Here is a 20,732-nt window from a genome sequence, read left to right as displayed (position 1 = left end):
CCTCCGCCAAACTGTATAACAGTTTGTTGGCAGAAATAGGCTCCCTTTCTTTACATACTGTTATAATTAAAGTTTTTACTTATCTGCTTACTTGCTTATCCCTATGGTGTATGGTATAAGGTATACCCGGGTAAGATCGGATGGAGGTTAAGATTGTATGATCGCAATTGCTTCCAAAATAAGTAGTAGTTATTTTTCATCACTGCAATATAATGTGTGACGCCATTTCATCCCGCACCTCTTGCCACATTGCAGTGTAGTAACCGCTCAGTCATGTCAGTCGTGTGTTACGAACGTTTTAAAAAAGTGCGGAAAAAATATAATTTAAGGGAAAAGACCGGATTTTTTCAACATATGCAACTTTTCTCCTTGAGTTCAAATTAGCAATAGTCTGATCTTAGTCCTAGTCCAAGTCCAAGGGTTTTTCGGTTTGGTGTCTTGAAAAAAATGTAATTCAACTTTGAGTGTAGACTACTCCTAAATTTAATTATAAAAGTTAGTTTTCTTTTTTATCATTTGCAATAAACATTCGGATGTAAAAGTTAGTGATGAGTACTAATATAATTTTTTGTGACGTCCTTCAAACTCGCCTAAAAATAGTCCGGTCTTACCTTAAGGCTCCGTCACACACGCGCGTTTTGCAGGCGGAGCGTGAACGGAGCGCGATGAGAGCGCTCCCGTCGCGCCGGCGTCCGCTCACGCCCCGCCCGCAAAACGCGCGTGTGTGAGGGAGCCTTTAGTTGACGTAATATAATCTGCACCGATTGGTCATCTTTCTTCTTTACGAATACAAAATGACAAAAGAGCGGCACAGCACGTCGCATATAGTAGGAATAACTAGTTATAATAATTTGTGTTTCTGGGATAATATCGATAGGTGATTATGTAAATGAAACTTTATTTCGACACATATCGTATGTACTTTGAAATTAATGTTTCTTTAGATTAAATATTTTATTTTATTTAACAACAGACTATGAATTGAAAAGTTGAAATACTAGGCAAACTGAGAAATTAAAATGTAGAAACGTAAATGGGACAAGATTGCTTAGGTCCAGTATGCTTTAAGTAAAACCGGGTGCTAATTGTTTTATTACCCTATTCTAAAAGAGCCATTATAGCGATAACAATCATCGCATCGGTGTAAATAATATTTTTCAACTATAACTTCATGGGGAAACGGGAAGTCATAGACACTTTGATGTTAATAAATAAATAAATGTTAATAAAAAATTGTTGATTTGACGTCGCTTGACATTGCCCCTACGGCATGGACTGATGGTTCGCTTATCTTCTTTTTAACTATCGGAAATAAAACAGCAAAGACAAATGAACCTAAAAGAGCACATGAATTAATCTGAATATGTATTTTGTCTACAGCCCCCACCGGTCTCGCACCCCCCGCTGGCCCTGCCTGCGTCCACGTCTGCGTCCGTGCCGCCCGCCTCGCTCGCCGCTGCGCCGCGCACCATCGTCATCCAGCGCCCCGACGCCCGCCACGGCTTCGGGTTCACCTTGCGGCACCTGGTCGTCTACCCGCCGGATTCACTGCAGGTTGGTATTCAACAGTTTGCCTAACAAATGACGCAAACAAAGGACACTCCTAGATTAAGCGTCATCAGCGTACACCTTTCACGACACCACCAGGCAAATGACATCTGCCAAGTTTGCGGCCGTGTATGATGCCGCCTCACATGGCTAAGGCATCCTTGAGAGAGTGATTCCCCTAACCTCTGACAGTGCCATTTATTCCGGTTTTTGGCAATTATTATGCAAAGATGAATTTAAATGGTGATTTGTCACTTCGGATTATGTAAAACGCACTTCTTTCAATACCAACCCTCATGGTTCAAGGCGCAAGATTTATCTAAGGACTATTGGTCTCTTGACTTAGGTTTACGGTTACTTGCAAAATGTGACCAGTCAATACCAATAATCTCACACAACTATGTATCTGCGACCTTTCTTACATACATTACCCTAAAACTATCCTAAGATAGGTAAATACAAACATTAATGGGATATTAAATATATTAATGACGGGTCACTCACGTGTTTTAAGTCGAAAACGCTAATATAATATAATATAATATGTCTGTGTCTCACGGAAGTTTTGTTATTAAATTAATGGGATAGCCAGATCTATAATACCATTAGAAAGGGGAAGGCTATGTGCCAACAAAGATAGTATTTCAGATTGCGTAGTTAACACAATACTTTTATTTGTTTTCAGGAGTTGTACGAGGATGCGCGCCACCTCGCGGTGGGCGCGGTCGGCGCTCCCATGGACACGATCTTCGTAAGGTCCGTGCGGCCGGGCGGGCCAGCGGCCGCGGCAGGGCTGCGCGCGGGCGACCGCGTGCTGGCCGTCAACGGGGAGCCGGTGGCCTGCGGCCGCAGCCGCGCGCCGTATGCGAGGGTCGTCCAGCTGGCGCAGCGGGAGCCCTTCTCGCTCAAGCTGACGGTTGTGCCGAGAGACCACGATCTGTTGCAACGGGTGAGTTAAGTAGTTATGACATGTTAAAAATGTGCGGAAAGAGAAGAGTCGTGGATTATTAGGCAACCAATACATTTATGACTCTTCTGTTTGCGCGCAGACTCTACAGTGGGAGATATTGTGCTGGCCATCAAGGGCATGAGGTAGAAGTCAAACACATGCGAGGGTTTTTCAGCTAGTCACTTCCACGTTCTTATTCTGAATACCACTGTAGCAGAGAAAGGGATCCTCTTGCTCAATCTGACACTTGTCCAACTTGTGCAGAGGGACCACAATCGTCGTCACATTGCTGTAAATAGTGCAAAGGTCTGTCATTCTCATGCTAGTGTCTCTTTGTATAATTAAGTAAGTATTTGGGCAATGTATCAACTCATTAGTTCAACTGAACAATCATATTAAAAATACTTGTTTAATTGATAACAATATTTAATAAAGTTAGCCTTTTCTTCCAGTATTTCAGCGAAGCCGCCTACAACCCTGAATCGAACCAGCGGCACATTGAAATGCCGGCGCCGATAACCGAGCACGAGTCGCGCCTGTTCGACGCGTACCGGAGGCCGAGGGCCGCGCTGCCGGCCCCGCAGGTGCCGCGGCGGGAGGACCCGGAGTACGCGAGCGTGGCGTCGCTGACACCCTCGCGGTATGACGTGCCGCGGCTACCCACTACACCCCACCATTTGTTGCATGATAGGTAAATATTTCTTATGATTATTTACTCTGTTAGTAATCGCTTACAGTCGACCTGGTCTAGAGTTCTCTAGCAGCGCGCGGTGGTTTATTATGTCTGATATATACAGCTGATATAGCCAATCTATGCTGCCTAGTAACATGTGTACCCCAGGACCCCAATAATATTTTGTTAATTGCTTATCAAATGACATAGAAGTTAATTAAAATGTTAAAATATAACAGCCTATAAGACTCAGTGGCTCATAACAATTTTTCTTTTTACAGTAGAAGAGAATCAGACACATCGCTACCATCATCGGCCACAGAAAGCAAAGACAGCCTTGGCTCCTTCGACTCGAACTCAACCCTAACCGGCAGAGAACTAGACGACTCGATTATCCTATCCCGAATACGAAAGAGTCTCGAACAGAAAGAGGCTTTCCTCAGACGACCGAGCCAACCCACCGGTTGGGTCACCCCCGACGTCCCACCGCCCATAAAACAAAAAGAGTTCTACGCGAGGCCACAGAAGCTACAGAAACCAGCGTGGCCTCCCCCTTCTTCTCCGCCTCTCGCGGCATCTCCCCCACCCTCGTTACCCCAACAAGAAATTAAAAGAGATGATTGCTCAGCGAGCGTTGACAGCGGAACGTACAGTGGGTACGGGGAAGTTAACGGAACTCCAAACGACAAACAGAGACTAAAACAGGACAAAAGTCAATTTGTGGCCACACTATCGAAGATACAGGAGTCGATGCCAAGCAATAATGGGTCGATGAATAATGGATTTTCTCCTGAGTATCAGGAGGCGGCATCGACGAGTAATCAGGATAGCAGGTAAAGATATTCGTGTTCGTAAAATAAAACATTTCTTCCAACCATTACAATTCTACTAGTAACTTTATAGCCCAGTGAGGTGACAAGTGTCTCGAAATCATTTCACTAGTAGTACTTCTTTAATGCCCTCTACTTAACCGTATCTCCCGTTCCAGATATCCAGTGCCTGAGCTCCAGCTAGTGACGGCTCGGACGAGGCAGCTCGAGGAGGCTCGAGGAGGCGGCGAGCGGCGCACGGAGGTCGCTCGTAGCGAGCTGGCTCGTATGTCCACGACGCGGCTCGAGCCCAGCGTGGCGCTGCGGAGGAAAGAGTTCGAGACCAGGACGTCCAGGAGAGAAGCCAGGTCGCTCGATGTACAACCTCAGCAAGGTGAGATTTAAAAACAATAGATATTAGGTACGTAGAAATTAGTACGTAGATTATATTAACATCAAATAGATAAGATATAAGCTATATTAGGAATTTAAAAGTGGAAAAATTACTGCCTTGGGTGAGACTTGAACTCACGGCCTCTGGATCGATACTCCAGCGCTCTGCCAACTGATTCACTAAGACCTCAAAAACAACAATACAAGAGCTTAATAGCATCGATCGCAGACGTTTCTGCTTGTTAAAAAAAATATATATATTAGGAATCATAATATTGTCTTCGGTTACCGCGATAGTTACTCATGAAATAAAACTATGAAAACGGATTATATCGCGTATATTGAATTTATAATACATTATTATCATCATCATAGGGATGTATTATAAATTCAATATACGCGATATAATCCGTTTTCATAGTTTTATTTCATTTTTATATTAGGAATCGTTATAAACGGGTATTCCTGGAAATGAATATAATAAATCAGTCTTTGTCTCGAACTAGTCTTTGACGCGACGCGATACATAGCATGGCGCAGTCGGTAGGATCTCACACACAATCTTTTAGAAATTTAGCTAAATTGGGTCCAACATTGCGAATGTTACCTGACCCTGAATATGATTAATGGACTTCGATCGTGATATTATTCTGCTTAGTCTTTCAAAAAAAAATTCTATTTACAGTTTTTTTTATTTCAGATTTAGAGCATGAATTAGCACTCGGCGGCAGCTTGTCAGGAAACCAGTTGATGATCACCGGCGGTAAATACCTACATTGTCCGCCACCTGAAAAATATGTTCCCGGTAAATGCCTATTTCTAATATCATTTATTCTTACTGATTTCTGACGACTGTCTGTCTCTTACAACTCATCATCATTAACTTAAGAGTTATTCTCTTGTCGGTGGAGTATCTTCCAGCTTTCCCTATCCCGCGCCAGCTCTTTGACTTTTTGATACGACACGACCCCTACTTTTTCTTTCACTTGATCTAAAAAACTGCGTTTGGGTTTTCCTCTACCCCGCTTCCTTCCTATCCGCCCCTCCAGGATAGTTTTAAAGAAGTAGTCATGTCGTATTAAGTGTCCAATCATTTTCCCGCGTCTATTTGCAATAGTGTTCAGAATAGCTCTTCTTTCACTCACTCTTCTTAGCACCTCTTCATTCGTTATTCTGTCTCTCCAACTAATGCCTTCCATTCGCCTCCAGCACCACATTTCAAATGCTTCCATTCTCTTTCTATCGCTTAGGGTCATTGTCCACGTTTCACTTCCATAAAGGGCTATACTCCAGATGTACACCTTAATCAGTAGCTTCTTGCTTCTGCATGATAAACGGGATTTCAATAATTGTTTCTTCTGGTTGAAAGTTTATTTGCCATAGCAATCCTTGCAACGATGTCTGGTGTGCACCTGGAGTGCCTGGTAATTAAGCTACCTAAATATTTGAAACTTTCAACCTGCTGAATTGGGATATTGTTGAGAACTATTGGAGGATGATTAGTTTTGCGTTTTGACAGTTTTGATTAGTTTTTCTTACGACTATATGAATTAAAATCTATGGTATGGTATACATAGTGGAAAAAATTAATGGGCCCTAGAGGGAAAGTGCCTTAAAACCTTAAGTTAGCTCATTTTACTTAAAGGAAACGAATTAAAACTGCATTCAAAGATTTTACATTTTTTCATGTGATATTCCGGATAACTTTTCCAAATATATATAAATCGTTAAAATTCGGGTCTATATTGGAACTTGAAAGCTTGAAATGTCGTAGTTCACTAAAAGATGTTAAAATAGCCTTAGCTGCAGCTAAACTTGCAGCTTGAAATGTCGTAGTTTATTAAAAGATGTTAAAAATAGCCTTAGCTGCAGCTAAACTTGCAGCTTGAAATGTCGTAGTGTGGTCGTAGTTCACTAAAAGATGTTAAAACAGTTTTAAAAACAACATCATCTTATTTAATTGCAGAAACAGAAAAGGTTCAAATGCGAACAAGGTCAAACAGTACAGGCAGTGAAGGATTACCTATTAGAAGACATCATGCCACAGGTAATAACCTTTAACGAAACATTATCCAAGTTTTATTACTTTACTAGAACACAATTTTCACTTCACCCCCACTTTTAATTTATAAATCACGATGAGAACGATAATCGTGTACTTTGTATTACGGGTAAGTTACTTAAGACTGAAGTTGTGCTGCGTTTTTTATTTCTGTAATGCAAGTGCATTGGATAAGTATCCAAGTCATCCTTTATGTATGCTTATAAATAAACCCGGAGTGCATAGCCTGTGGACTATCGCGTATTACTTCTTATAGCATCTGATCTAAGATTCGCGTATACGAACCCTCATGTCCAAGAGGACGAGGCTAAGAAGCCTCGGTGTCGCTACGATAAGTGGAAATAATAGCAGGCATCAATAAGCAGGCGTTCGACTTTGAATGTTCAATATTGCAAATCTGTAAGTCGTAATAAAAACGCAGCACAACGTAGCATACACGCGGAGCTTAAAGCACCTCTAATAGCACTGTTACGCTCCAAGATGGCAGTCACGCGAAGAGACGTATGGGGCTGAACAGGGAGCAAATGGAGGCCATGAACCGGGTGTCTCTGCCCGGCGCGGGCGCGGCCGTGCGGCCCACGCAGCTGAGCCTGGCGCCGCCCTCGGCCGCCAGCTCGGCCGCCACGTCGCCGGCCGAGCCCTCGCCCACGCCCAGCACGCCCGCCGACTCAGGTCCCGCCCGAGAACACGCTGAGACTTCTTCTTGGAATGCTCTCGCTCCCTCTGATTAACGCTCGCTGGGTTGCATTAACAAACCGTTTGATCTGATGGCAAGTGTAGACGGTGCTACCCTAGGTCGCATTACGAACCAGATATTTATTTGCTTAACTTCGGTTTGGTGTGTTCTCCGCATACATAAAACCTAATGGGCTCGCTTATCTTAATAAACTTTAGAATTTGTCATACCGGAAGGCAAACGGAACGCATCCGGTATGTCAAATTCTTTGACACCTAAACTAATTAAAGATCACTTCTACTAAAACTAAACTTGCCATCAAACCAAATATCAATTTACCAACATTTTAAAGAACAAGCTTCAAATCTGTGTCTTTGATCAGGACACTGCTTTGAGTCTCAGGAGGGAGCGACCGGTCTAACCTTCTCTTCATACTAACGGAATGATGAGTGTGCTTCTAGGTGTGCTACTAATGTCGACTAATTGTTCGTGATCATCGGTGTGTAATGTACTAATGTTGTCGAATGTTGCACGATGTGTCCCTAAACGAGTGTTTCGTCCGCAGGTTTTGCTGACGACTTGGTGACACGGAGACAGAAGAAAGATGCTCAACTTGGTGGTCAGTATAAAAAAAAAGCCTATGTTCAAAAATTTATAACCAGTGTCTAGAATGATTTTACGAAACTAATTGCTCGTTACACATTTGACAATAGTAATCACTTGTAGAATAGTTGTAATAGATAATTTACAAGATTTAGATAAAGGGCTTCTTACTATTGCTTACATTCAAAACTAACGTCAATGTTGTTTGTAGATTATAGACGACCGGTCTGGCCTAGTGGGTAGTGACCCTGCCTGTGGAACCGATGGTCCTGGGTTCGAATCCCGGTAAGGGCATTTATTTGTGCGATGAACACAAATATTTGTTCCTCAGTCAAGGGTGTTTTCTATGTATATAAATATGTAAAAGTATGTATTTATCTATGTAAGTATGTATATCGTCGCCTAGCACCCATAGTACAAGTTTTGCTTAGTTTGGGGTTAGGTTGATTTCTGTACTTACTGCGTACTGTGTGTTAACATATACCTACTCCGGCCCTATTAATTTTCTTCTGCGGGCGGCCATCTTTGCACCGCACTGTAAAACCCATAGTTATTTGTTTTAATTACTTGTCAGCAGAGGAGGAGCGCGCGATGCGTCGCGTGTCCTACCTGAAAGCCACGTGGGGAGACCGGCTCCACCTGGACAGCGATCCGGAGCCCGACGCCGACCATCACGCTTTGAGAAGGTACGTTCCAATCCACGCTCACTCGTTTAGTCTACGGTTTCTGCCTCAAGATACCTAATAATGCGCGCGAAAGAGAGAGAATGCGAGCATTTCTCTTTCATGCGTTTGTGAATTGCGTCTCACTCTCTCATTAAGCAAAATGTGAAACGCAAATACATATTGGACCAAGAATTTTGGACAGGTGGAATGAAATGAAATGACCCTGAGACAGTAAAAAAAATATGAAAACTAAAATTGAATAATTTTTTAATTATAATTTCCTGGTATTTTGATGAGGCAAAAATTTATACAGAGTACAAATTATGTATTAGTATAATTTACGAAGCAATTTCTTCTAGTAATTTGGTAGTAAAATTTCAACTACTAATTACCTCCATACCCAGTATGAGCCCCGCAATTTGTATATTTATTTAATTGATTAAACAACATTCGCATTTTTATATTAAACATTTGACATTATTATGTAAAACTTTAAACTTTCACGATTTCTACACATTATTAAATTGTAAAACGGGACGTAATCGCGTACTTATTTAAGTTTAAACTTAAATACGCGATTAAGTCCCATTTTACAATTTAATAATTATTATGTTAGTGCAAGATGTAGAATATACATTGTCATTGTCCGTCAATAACTTATATTGTCCATTTAGTTTGTTATCTTGTAGTATTTGTAACTACCCCATAATTGAATTGTAGATAGATTTATTGTCATGTCTATGTTATGTCTTAGATAGTATATAACCAATGTTGTAATCCCAATTTAGTGGTATGTAGTATGTACATAACCAAAACACTATATTTATCACTGAAGACTGATTTTTAATCTTTTTTAAAAGAGAAGGTAAATATTTTCAGTTGTAATTCCAATTACTTAGTTATTTATTTTGTCTGATTGGAACTAACGTAGTAATTAGATCACTCTATTTACCGATTGAAAAGCAGTCTAGTGATTTTAGAAGTGTTATAATATGAAGATAAAACAAGAAAGTGCGAAATCCGAAAAAATGACAACAAACTTTATGAGTTTTCCATACATTGCATACAATTCTATTTTATCCTGGTTCATTTTTCGGAACTCGCACTTGTTTAACACAACAAAATCTACAACAGAAAAATAACAACAAATAGGTAAAATTAAATTTGGATTGAAACAAAAACAGTGTATACCGCAAGTGGCGCCCTCCTCGGTTCACGGAAGACATTACGCCGCTGCTGCGCATATTCGACCCCCACGCGTCGCTCCCAATGCGGTACGTCGCATGACACCGCGGTCCCGCCGGCCGACGCTAGGTGGCGCTTATGACAATGTTTGCATAGTTCACGTTTGACACCAATAGGTGGTGCTGCTAATTGGCCTTTTGAGTGATGTTGTGGCCCCATGGATGCTGGGAGCATCCGTATTTGGTCACGGTCAAGCCTTAGTCTTGTTTTGCGACTCATTAGATAACCAACAGAAATTAAAGTGAAAATACGCTAGTTATTAATGCTGCCAGGTCACGTAGGCACGCTCGGGAACCTTGGTATGCTAGCGGTGTTCAGTTTCGATAGAAATATTTACGAACACATGACCAGCTCTGTGTAGCTAGTGAAGTAATAAAAAGTTAAGTAGGTATATATCTGTAATACTATTGTCTATTCATATACGATATCGCTGAACACAATGCATCTTATCTTCTAGTAAATGAAATGAGAAATAGGTACTTACCTGAAAGAAATAGTCATCATCTATAATATGTTAAGTGTATTTTCATTTTATTTCTGCCCAAAATTAAAGCCACACACTTAAACATTCGACTCTTAACTACCACAGAACTGCAAAACACAACAAATTCATTTAGTACTTGAACAGCATGAAGTAAATTTGTGCGCATGACTGAATGATTGTTTGCTTTTGAGTACCTATTTTAATAGCAGACGTACTACGATGTAGGAATGTAGTGCTACATTTTTAGCTTAGTATTCTACGTAACTTTGGCTGCTGAAATGCCGTCAAAAACCTTTACAATGCTGATGCGTGCCAATCTTTAGTTTGTCAAGACATGGTTTTTATGCATTCGATTTTCTACCTTGTTGTAATTATTATAAAGTTAACATTACAAGCATATCATGCGATTGGGGTTCATACTTATTTTAAATATTGACTTTATTTTTATTTTATTTGTGTTAAGGTAGAAAATCAAATCGATGAACATCTGTCAATCATAGACTAATTTTAAAATTAGACATTAGATATTACACTTGCAAATGATAGATATCAGGCGGGCCGTATGCTTGTTTGCCACCGACGTGGTATACAAAAAAAGATACCTACGTATAAGGAATGAGTATTGTATTTATTTGTTTTAGTGTAACTTGTTTGTGTAGCATGGTCGTTGTTACATAATAGTTGTTTTATGTTTAGATCTAAGAGTTATAACTACAAGCTCTGTGTATATATCAAGTTCATTAATTTGTTACCTATATGTTTTTGTCATATTTGTAATAACTCCCTTTTAAAATCCTACTAAACCTTAACATATTATTAATCCAAATTATCGACAAACGACTTACCACAAAGATATATGTCTAATAAATAAAAGTCAATTGCCAGAAAAAACGCATACAAAACTGTACCAAGAGAGTATAAAAAAATCATACTACACGTAATCTTATTTACATTTCTCATGTACCCATTTTAACAAAAATGCATTAGCTTTATCTAATAGTCATGCTTGTGAACAAACTGTTCGTTAACATAAGTATTATAAATATTTGTTTTGTTTGTGGCAGCCCTGAGAATAAGGGGGAGGGAACAAGCGAGAGCGCTGTGGAGGCGATCGAAGGAGACGTGCAAGGGAATGTGCAGATCAAGATGGTAGTCAGCAATGGGAAGGTGAGAACTTTTCTCTTAATTATGCATGTACTTACTTATTTACTCGAAAGCGCTGGTGGCCAGCGGTAACTTGCAATCCGGAGGTCTCGGGTTCAAACCCCGGCCCAATGAGTTTTTCGAAACTTATGTACGAAATATCATTTGATATTTACCAGTCACTTTTCGGTGAAACATCGTGAGGAAACCGGACTAATCCCAATAGGGCCTAGTTTTCCTCTGGGTTAGACGGTCAGATGGCATCATGGCAGTCGCTTTCGTCAAAACTAGTGCCCACGTCAATTCTTGGGATTAGTTGCCAAGCGGACCCCAGGCTCCCATGAGCCATGGCAAAATGCCGGGACAACGCAAGGACGATGTTGATGACTTCATTTACTCCGTTGTCTTAGCGACCCAAAGTGGGTCTTGGCCTCCGATACGAGTTGGCGCCAGCGCGCCCTGGCTTGTGCTATTTCCTCCCAGTTTTCTGTTTTCAGAGCGAGTAGGTCTCTACCCACGTACCCACGTAGGTTAACCACGTCTCTCAAGCGGTACTTTCGCGTACTATTCTCAGATTAAAGCAGCCGGTAAGACCATGGCAAGCTTACTTGTTGCGAACGCAACCTTTTATTTGTATAATGCAGTAGCTAAACGCAGCCGTCGGGCTCGCTTACTATGCGGAGGCTTATTTAAAAGCACCAATAGGAGCGCTCCACATAACCTGTATCGCGGCCAATTAGAGGCACCTAAATTTAGACTACCTTTTTACCATTCAAAATTAGCTTGATCACTCTTGCATCAGCCTCCATACCATTACCACCACTTCTACACCCTTTTACCGTTTTCGTCAACTGTACCTTGTACCTCGTAACCAGCACCTAAAGATTACACGTTTACGTCAAATCGAAGTCTTTTTATTTGTCGTCGAGACCTGCACGGCGGCTACATTACTTAAAGTGATTAGGTGCCCTATAATGATCTCCTGCAAATTCTTGTTCGATATATTACGGTTTTGTTTCTAATGTTATTAAAAATTCTATTACCTACCTAATAATGTTACAAAAATAATCTGCATAAAAAACTGGTTTGCGTAAAAACTAAAAACATTTAGCTAAAGTAAAACGGAACACCAATAAATCCAGAAAAGTGTGAAAAAACACCGAATGTAGGGACTCTAGTTTACCCTTTTATTAAATAAGAATCATTTTCAGCGTGCGAGCGACCGATCATGGAAACAGGAGTGGGCGGTGCTGCACGGGACCAAGCTGCATCTCTACAGACATCATCCTAGCCAGGTTAGTGTACTAAGTATCTTAGCGCTCCCGTTTCCTTCGTAAACGAGCTCTGATTCCACTTTTCCAAATCTCTTGAGTTTAGAAGGAGGCCTGTTTGGAGATTCCAAGAGATTGCCATTCTTTCAAGAACCTCATTGGTGCGAGCTGGGGTCTTAATTAACAGCTGCATGTATATATGCGTGATTTATTTTTGTAGATACGTAATACATACAATAAAGAACACGGGATAGTTTTAGATTGAACCCATTATTAAAGTTACTGGATGCTTTGGGAAAACCAAAGACGCAATGACACATGTATTGCCGGAGGCACGCATTCCTACGGTGTTCTAATACGAACAGATATTTAGTATCTCGTAAAAATCATAATAATATTTATACTTGGAATCGTAAATAACCTCCTGATGATTAATTTTTATTGCAAAGATATATCATGTTACTTTAACACATTCACTGCCAGCAACTCGCTAGGCGGGTTTTCTATTCTTAGGCGCTTTTCGCTACATACGGGTTTTTCCGTGTTATCGGCTACGCTCGTAGCGCGTAGCTTGCGCTGGTAGTGAATGCTGTGTTAAGACACAGCTCAATTTATTCACGTGAGACGTATTAATATAAATTGTACACACTTTTATGATACCTAATGTTAATCTTTTAGCTAACCAATCATTAAATGTTGTTAAATGTTGCGGTGGCTGTAAAATTATGTACATGAAGTTTTCGACGAAAAGTGGAAATAGTATTGTGGTCGGAAAAGCCATGAATTCGTGCGTCAAGCTGCATATTTATCGTGACTACTTATTTTTGTTTTTCTTGGATTTCTAAGCGTTTAGGGATTGGGATTACGCATGTCCAGATTTTTTACGAGGAATCAATGTGAAGTTTAGCCATTAGCTATGTGCTAGGTGCGTGGTGGTAGAACTGAAAGCGACGACATTGCACTACGTAGGAAATATATGTATCTGTGAACTCTAGCGGACCCAAGTTTCTCGCATAATTATCAAGTACGTTATAAATTGATAACTTATATGTGTCTCATAGCCGCCACGGCAACGTACAGAACTTTTTGTACTTAAACAGTTGCAACATTTGTTTTCTTACAACTAAGTTTTTGCCATTTACCTGCTACCTATCCAGTAATATTCCGTGACAGTATGTGTTTTTCTTAAAGTCAACCTAATCCATATCAGAATAGGGTGTTTAATAAATTGAGACAATTAATAATGTAGATAAAGGTCGTGAAATGTGTAAAGGGCAAATATTTTCAAACCACGGCGCTTTTAATGGAAAACTGTTTACGATATGGAACGTGTAAAATATATATTACGTAGTAAAATGTACTCTGCATAGTAAGAAGTAGCTTTCTCGGAATATTTGTGACTTGTTTTTTTCCTCTATCCATTTAGGCGTAATATCATTATGTATTGAATTTATTTATTCTTTCGATACACTGCGTAAAATCGTAAATAGTCACGGCCGAATTTTTTTCCCTAATGGATTACACCTTTTTAGGGCTATTTTTAGGTGTAATATGCGTCATCGCATCGTCTTAAGGGATTAATAAAAGGTAAAAATAAGCTTGCAGTGCAATAATCAAAATAATCCCAACGACATTCGCTTACTCCAACTATACCCGCTGTCTAGTCCGTTGCCAAATAATTAAAACATATAGTAAATTCCGACGTGACCAGCGTTAATTAGGAACCATCCCAATTTTATTGATCTAAGATAAGGCAGCGAGCCATATGCGTTCGCGCACCTGGCCAGCGCGCCGGCGGTAACTGACTGTGACGAACGGACTTCCTTACGAAAATACATATCAGATGAGAGAGGTGTGAAACGAAGGCCGGTATCGCATTGGCTCTTTAACGCTGGAAAATGCTTTGAAGCATAGGTATCGAGAACCAGGGTTAGGGGCGGTGACGTAGGACTTCTAATAACCTTGTGTATTTTGAGGCAAACGATCGAGTCCGTCTAAGCTTACCCTGCACTGACTTAATTTGTAACAACAAAACTCTCGTAAACTCACTAGTACCTAGTACGTGAGTACATAAATCATAGTCGTAAATACTAAACAAAAACCGGCCAAGTGCGAGTCAGACTCGCGCACGAAGGGTTCCGTACCATTACGCAAAAAACGGCAAAAAAAATCACGTTTGTTGTATAGGAGCCCCACTTAAATATTAATTTCCTTCCGTTTTTATTATTTGTTGTTATAACGGCAACAGAAAGAAAATTTAAACTGTCTAGCTATCACGGTTCATGAGATACAGCCTGGTGACAGACAGACAGACAGCGGAGTCTTAGTAATAGGGTCCCGTTTTTACCCTTTGGGTACGGAACCCTAAAAATCGCCGCAACAGACCGCACGCCCTAAACCTAATTAATTAAATTTATAAATACGAGTGGCAATTACTTTCGATAATATTTTATTTTCCTTCAGAACCATTTCCTCGTCTTGCAAAATTATTAATAATTACCCAGAGTTGATAATACCGAATGAAATTTCAAATAAGTTATCAATTAAAATCCAATATTGAAAGCAGCCATTCATAAATACAGGTTAAAAGTACTTGTCCTAATAATAACATTAGTGGAGGTGAATGAAGCTCACACCGCACCGCCCACTCGCACGTCAACACGCTTATAAAGTTTACAAACCGTTGTCGCTTTTGATACTCGTAGTACTTCATTCTCGCACTGTTTCTTTGAAGAAATAACGAATTAAAACTCCTACCTGAGCTTGTTGTTGAAACGAACTTCACATTATAAAATTAAATCAAAATTTCATTTAAATCTATTAACTAGAACTTATAACAAGCTAAACAGAAAATAATAAATAAAAGAGCATAATTAGAAGTTTTTTGATACAATCTACCTGCGACCAATAACCACTGCCTACGTCACGTTTTCAATGCCAGGATAAAATAACAAAAATTAAATGCACGCGATAAAATTCCGTTTTAACAGGTATAAATATAAGCAAAGCAATGAAATTTAGTACTAAACTTTAAAAAAATATAATATGAATCACACAAAAACAATTAATAAGCCATTGCAACCGGATACGCACATCGAGGATGCCGTATCGTCGTTTATTTTTTCTTGCGGTTTTTATTGACCAGCTTTATCAAAAAATTTGCGTCTTTACGAAAACACAAAATGTCAGAGATTCCGTATAATCCCATTTATTTATTCTAACGATTTTAGTTTACTGGCTTAAAATATTAAAAATTTTGCGTGTTTAGAAAAACACATAATATCCGGGAAAAGTCGAGAAAGGTGTCGATGAGCGATTGTCGCACGCGCACCGGTGGGCGCAGAAGGCTGTTGCCAACGTCACTCATCCGTTTTCGCGTCAGCCCATAAATCTTGAAGTGATATATTTTCGGCGCGACGGCCTTTCGAAAAAGCCGACGTAAATGTCAAGTCGATTGAACGATTAAACTCGAGCGCAAGTTGCGCGTCCATTTTTACTCTATATTTTTATGTTTTCCTTATGCCAAAATGTACTTCCTCTTGATTGGACTTATAGGCAATAGCGAGATAAACTATATTCCAATTGGCTCCATTGAAAAAATAGCTGATGTTACATTCGGCTAAGAATTTTTCATTGTCAATTTTTGAGTATATATCACAAGAATCACAATAACTTCCTTTTACCCGAAATATCTTTAAAGAGCCATGATTTAATCAATCAAAAACCGTCAGAGAAAAACACAGGTGAATGAAAAGCGGATATCTAATGACTGTAGGCAGTTCGTAGGCGTATTTAATCCCGACCAAAGTTGAAATCGACTAGGTATTAAATTAACCCTGTCTACTATCCGTAGCCAAGTATCATAAAAATGAATACGCCTCCGAAGACGCACATTTCTTGCACAATTTATTTTAATCATTAACTATCAAAGGACATGTCTCTTCTGCGAAATACGTCCTACATCTCTATTAAGTTCATCTATTTCCCAGTACTATTAACGCACTGGCCGATATCCTTTCAGTTCCTATGCACAGCCTTGTAGCCAGGGCAATATAAATCAAAATAGTGTAAATGTGCGTTTATTGCGCTTTCACGAAGCTACTAAGTACTAACCGATTGAGACTTTCTTAGAATTGAAGACGTTAGTACTGGAGCATTTATAACGTTATGTCAGTCAACTGCAAGTTTAATCTTCTAAGATAGGAAGTAATGGGAGAAAGTCTCTGACATACATTAAAAGGTGACATATGTTTGCAAATATTTTCTCCCATTCAAAATCAAAGATAGTTTAGCTTCGGCTAATACTTGTAATAAGGAAAACATCATAAATCTGTCATAACTAGAACTGAAATATATGTAGTATGAATTTAGAATTGATAGAGGGCAATCTAAAAGCCCTTTTGTATGTTAAATCATGTTGGGAATGAACTGAAGTAATAAATATCAGGTAGATATTATGTCTAGGAAATGGACACTTTGATCGAAGTTTTCTTATAAATATGTCCTGTTTTATAGCAAAATCGATCGATACCTACGTACCGCAAATGACAAAAGTATGTACCTAATAGAGCTACTTAACAATTACCAAAAATAATGCCAACAGCTTTTTCGACAAGTGTTTAGTTTACTCGTATTGTGTAACACAATTTGTTATAGTCTCGAGTGGTACGTGGACCGCCTTAAAGTGTGTTTAATTTACGATCTCTTCTCCTTAATGTTGACATCGTTTATTGTTTTCCAGAACCAGCATATTCGTATTCTACACGTGTTTTTATTTAACCAACCAATTGCGCCGCGTTCATAAACGAACTTATCGGAAGCGAATCGTCTACAACGCCGAGGTTTTTATTGGGCACTTCATTAGTCTCTGGCAACATTACAGGCTGACTCATATAACATATCTTTATCAAGTTTATTTTAATATTTATGTTGACCTTAATTGCTTTCTTTTAAAACACGTGTTTAATGAAAATTTTCATTTTCTGAGTGCCTTGAAATTATCATGCGCTTTGTATTAGATGGGTTAAACATTGTGTTGGTGTACCTTTATGTACATATATTCGTTTCGTTTTACCCATAAACGCCTATTTCTAAAGACGCCTGAGTACAGATTATGAATTCTACACGAGTAAGACATCACGTTTATAGTAATGCTTTCGCATAAAGCAGAGCTGCTTCTGATTCATTTCACCGAAGGCGTTAAAGTAAATTGTTAAACACACATTCCTATAAAGTATAAACTGCACTTGGTTGCAAATAATGTCGTAATGCCTTCAAGTAACTGGCATACCTATATTAATCGGATCCACGCGATGCGGTCCGCCGGCATTTCCTTGCTCCTTTCGCAATGAATAATCTAAATAAATAATTAAATATGCATGTATAATTTTATTTGCATGCATTTATTTGTATTTTTAGCTATCGAATCATGCGTACCGCTCTCGTCTAACATACTTTTTGCTTGAAAATATACATACTTGTACACACATTCGTAAAAATGTAGCTGTTAAACTTGATTAAGTACCTAGTTCAACAACAATAAGATGCAAAATAGCCCTTTAACTCCCGTAGTAAAAACTAAACGGTTTAGCATAAACTACCAATTCAAACAAATCAAGCAATAATTATCGAGTCAGTTTTTCATCAAAGTGTAATAGAATGCAGTCAAGTTACTAGTCTGATTTTCATTATATCAATTAAGTAAATAAATAATTGAATTGAATTGAAATAAGAGCCGCAGTACGAATACATATTTATTAACGCTTAACGAAATATCTAAGTATCAATAAACATTTATAGAAATAGAAATAGAATAGAAATATAAATAATTTATTCGTTAGCACACACAAATAGAAAATTATACAAAACAGAGAAACATAAATAAAAAGAAAAAGTGCCACGAAATGGTCTCACCTCAGCATGTTGCTGGCGACTTCCAGCGCTGATCTTCCGGTGAGACCATCCGGTGAAACAATCACGACAGGTAACAAGAAAAACAACAAAATTAATATATATCATTTATTACATCCTAAGTCAATAGGTACACGGTTAATGGCACGGAGCTTTATTTATCATCTCAATTGATTTACCTACTTGTTTAAACTTGTTTTTGAAAGATGTAAGACATTGAGTTACAGGCGAATGAAAACATAAAGATAGTAGGTACAGTGTTTATGACCGTGATTGTTGGCCAATTAGCGATTTTTATTTAACATATTACTTTACGAATGTCTGTAGTGCCATACAATAGGATAACGAAACAGTGAAAGTCGGAAAAGCATGCCCCATGCATCCGGAATAGCAGCAGAGAGTACAACTGGGACTAATGTTAAGATGAAAGAATGAAAGATATAAACTTATGTCTCAATAGATTGACCCTTCACATATTTTCCACGCTCTTTCTGCATAAGATTCTTGAATCTAAAGAATCTTGTATTGGCTTGTCTGAGTTGGTAATAAATCGCTCAAAAGCTGGTTATCTCCCGACTCCCACACATTGTCCATGCTTCGGCTGGTATAGCCAGCAACATCGAAATATGTAGGAAACGGAATCGAAATCGTCCGCCTAGTACCTAAGTTATATTGATGACACGGTTTATATTACTTATGTAGATAAGCACCCCATTAAATGGCAGTCAACCGAATGAAAAGTGTTTTGTTGTCGTTGGGCACTCTCATTCGACTCGCTAGTACTAAACCATTTATAACCAAAAAAGAAATAAGTATATATAAGCTTGGCCGTCCAGAATAAGGACATTTGTATTTGGGTAACGCTCAGCTCATAGTAATAGAATAGCTGAAAACGAGCGTGACAACACTTATGGTGTTTGTACTACAATATATACGGACCGACAATATACCTACATTAAAAAAATATAATCACTAATTACACAACATCATAAAAACTCATATATGCGAAATTTCAGAGATACTATTCCAGACAAAATTGCTAAACACTAAATTATTTAAAATGGCCGTCATCTCTTACTAATGTTACGCATTGAGCATAACCTAATTATTCAAATGATTCTAGAAAAAATATTATTATAAACATTATACTTACTCACGCAAACCACCGTTTAGTTGGACATGTTTGTAAATTGCAACAAAATTGATATGTCAGTTCTCGGTTACATGAAATATTTTCAATTTCAGTTGATAGTAGGGAACATGCTTACGTCTACAATACAATATGAGTTCCCGCGGGGATTTGAGTGAAATTGAAATTCTATCGAACTTATTGAAGATGATGTTAAAAATTATTTGCTTTTAAATATTGCGCGTGTACGAGTATATTAAATTAATATTTTTAACCTTTAGAACGTTATATTTATACTTACACGAGCGGTTTGTCACTTAACAAAAATATCTACGAAAACTGGTTCAGTTGTTAGTAAGTACCAATTTTTCATATCATTTGAGCCAAATTACAAAAATATGTAATTCCTTCCTACTTATGTTATCTACACTGTACGTAGTCACATCTACAGTCAGCCCTGTGACCACGCGTGCTGAAAAGGACTTTGAAACTAACTTCGGGATAGTTAGATACAATATGCGTGATGTAGATCGCGGAAACCGAAGACAGTAGGAATTTCTATTTTCGGCGTGTGGAATTTGTATAGGGCAAAGAGAATATACTTATAGGATAAAGGGTTACTGTCATAGTAAATTTTGTAGTCACATTAAATTTACTGCCATCTCGACGACACACGATTAAAACTAAAAAATAAAATATATAAAAATACCAAAAAATGTATATACATATAAACGGATAAATGATTTTTTTATTTGTATTTATTATTTTTATATGATCTTGACCCATGTTCTTTCACTGATATGTGTTAAAAAATTTAAATAACAAACGAAACCCTCAACGCCATCTATCCGAGAATAGGCCAAAGATGTAGGCGCCATCTGTCCGAGAATAAAATTTTCTTGATTTCCGAGGCACGTTTCTTCCTTAGACTATTCATCTTATACGGAGTGACCAGGGACCGGACAACCCTTTCCGCGATAAAACCCTTTCAATGGGCGACACTTAAACACGGCTAACACATTGAAAGACTTTCCCTTTTGAACTGCAAGCCCATTCATACCCTTACCTTTGACTAACCCTTACCGAAAAGCTAACCAAAAATAAGGCTAGCTCTTAATAAGGGTTACCCTTATCTTTAAGCGCTTTTTATAAAGGTTTCCCTTTGCGTGAAA

The 20,732-nt window shown here is 38.8% G+C and overlaps 1 protein-coding gene across 9 annotated transcripts in view; it reads left to right on the top strand.

The window, feature by feature from the left end:
• LOC134742191 (rho GTPase-activating protein 23) overlaps positions 1–20,732 on the top strand; it is a 402,175-nt gene that overhangs the window by 289,231 nt on the left and 92,212 nt on the right. For 3 of the 9 annotated variants that reach the window (XM_063675176.1, XM_063675184.1, XM_063675185.1), the window contains 13 exons: positions 1,381–1,554; positions 2,234–2,497; positions 2,950–3,188; positions 3,452–4,003; positions 4,159–4,373; positions 5,073–5,177; positions 6,339–6,419; positions 6,915–7,106; positions 7,676–7,729; positions 8,288–8,399; positions 9,563–9,652; positions 11,172–11,274; positions 12,462–12,545. In XM_063675176.1, the coding sequence (XP_063531246.1) occupies positions 1,381–1,554; positions 2,234–2,497; positions 2,950–3,188; positions 3,452–4,003; positions 4,159–4,373; positions 5,073–5,177; positions 6,339–6,419; positions 6,915–7,106; positions 7,676–7,729; positions 8,288–8,399; positions 9,563–9,652; positions 11,172–11,274; positions 12,462–12,545 (2,265 nt within the window). The remainder of the gene's footprint in view (positions 1–1,380; positions 1,555–2,233; positions 2,498–2,949; positions 3,189–3,451; positions 4,004–4,158; positions 4,374–5,072; positions 5,178–6,338; positions 6,420–6,914; positions 7,107–7,675; positions 7,730–8,287; positions 8,400–9,562; positions 9,653–11,171; positions 11,275–12,461; positions 12,546–20,732) is intronic. The other 6 variants (XM_063675179.1, XM_063675178.1, XM_063675183.1 and 3 more) reach the window with 6 other exon arrangements.

The sequence above is a fragment of the Cydia strobilella genome, chromosome 6, assembly GCF_947568885.1.
Source record: "Cydia strobilella chromosome 6, ilCydStro3.1, whole genome shotgun sequence".
Taxonomy (NCBI): domain Eukaryota; kingdom Metazoa; phylum Arthropoda; class Insecta; order Lepidoptera; family Tortricidae; genus Cydia; species Cydia strobilella.
Note: the sequence above shows the minus strand (reverse complement) of the source record. Positions and strands in the feature narration are given on the sequence as shown.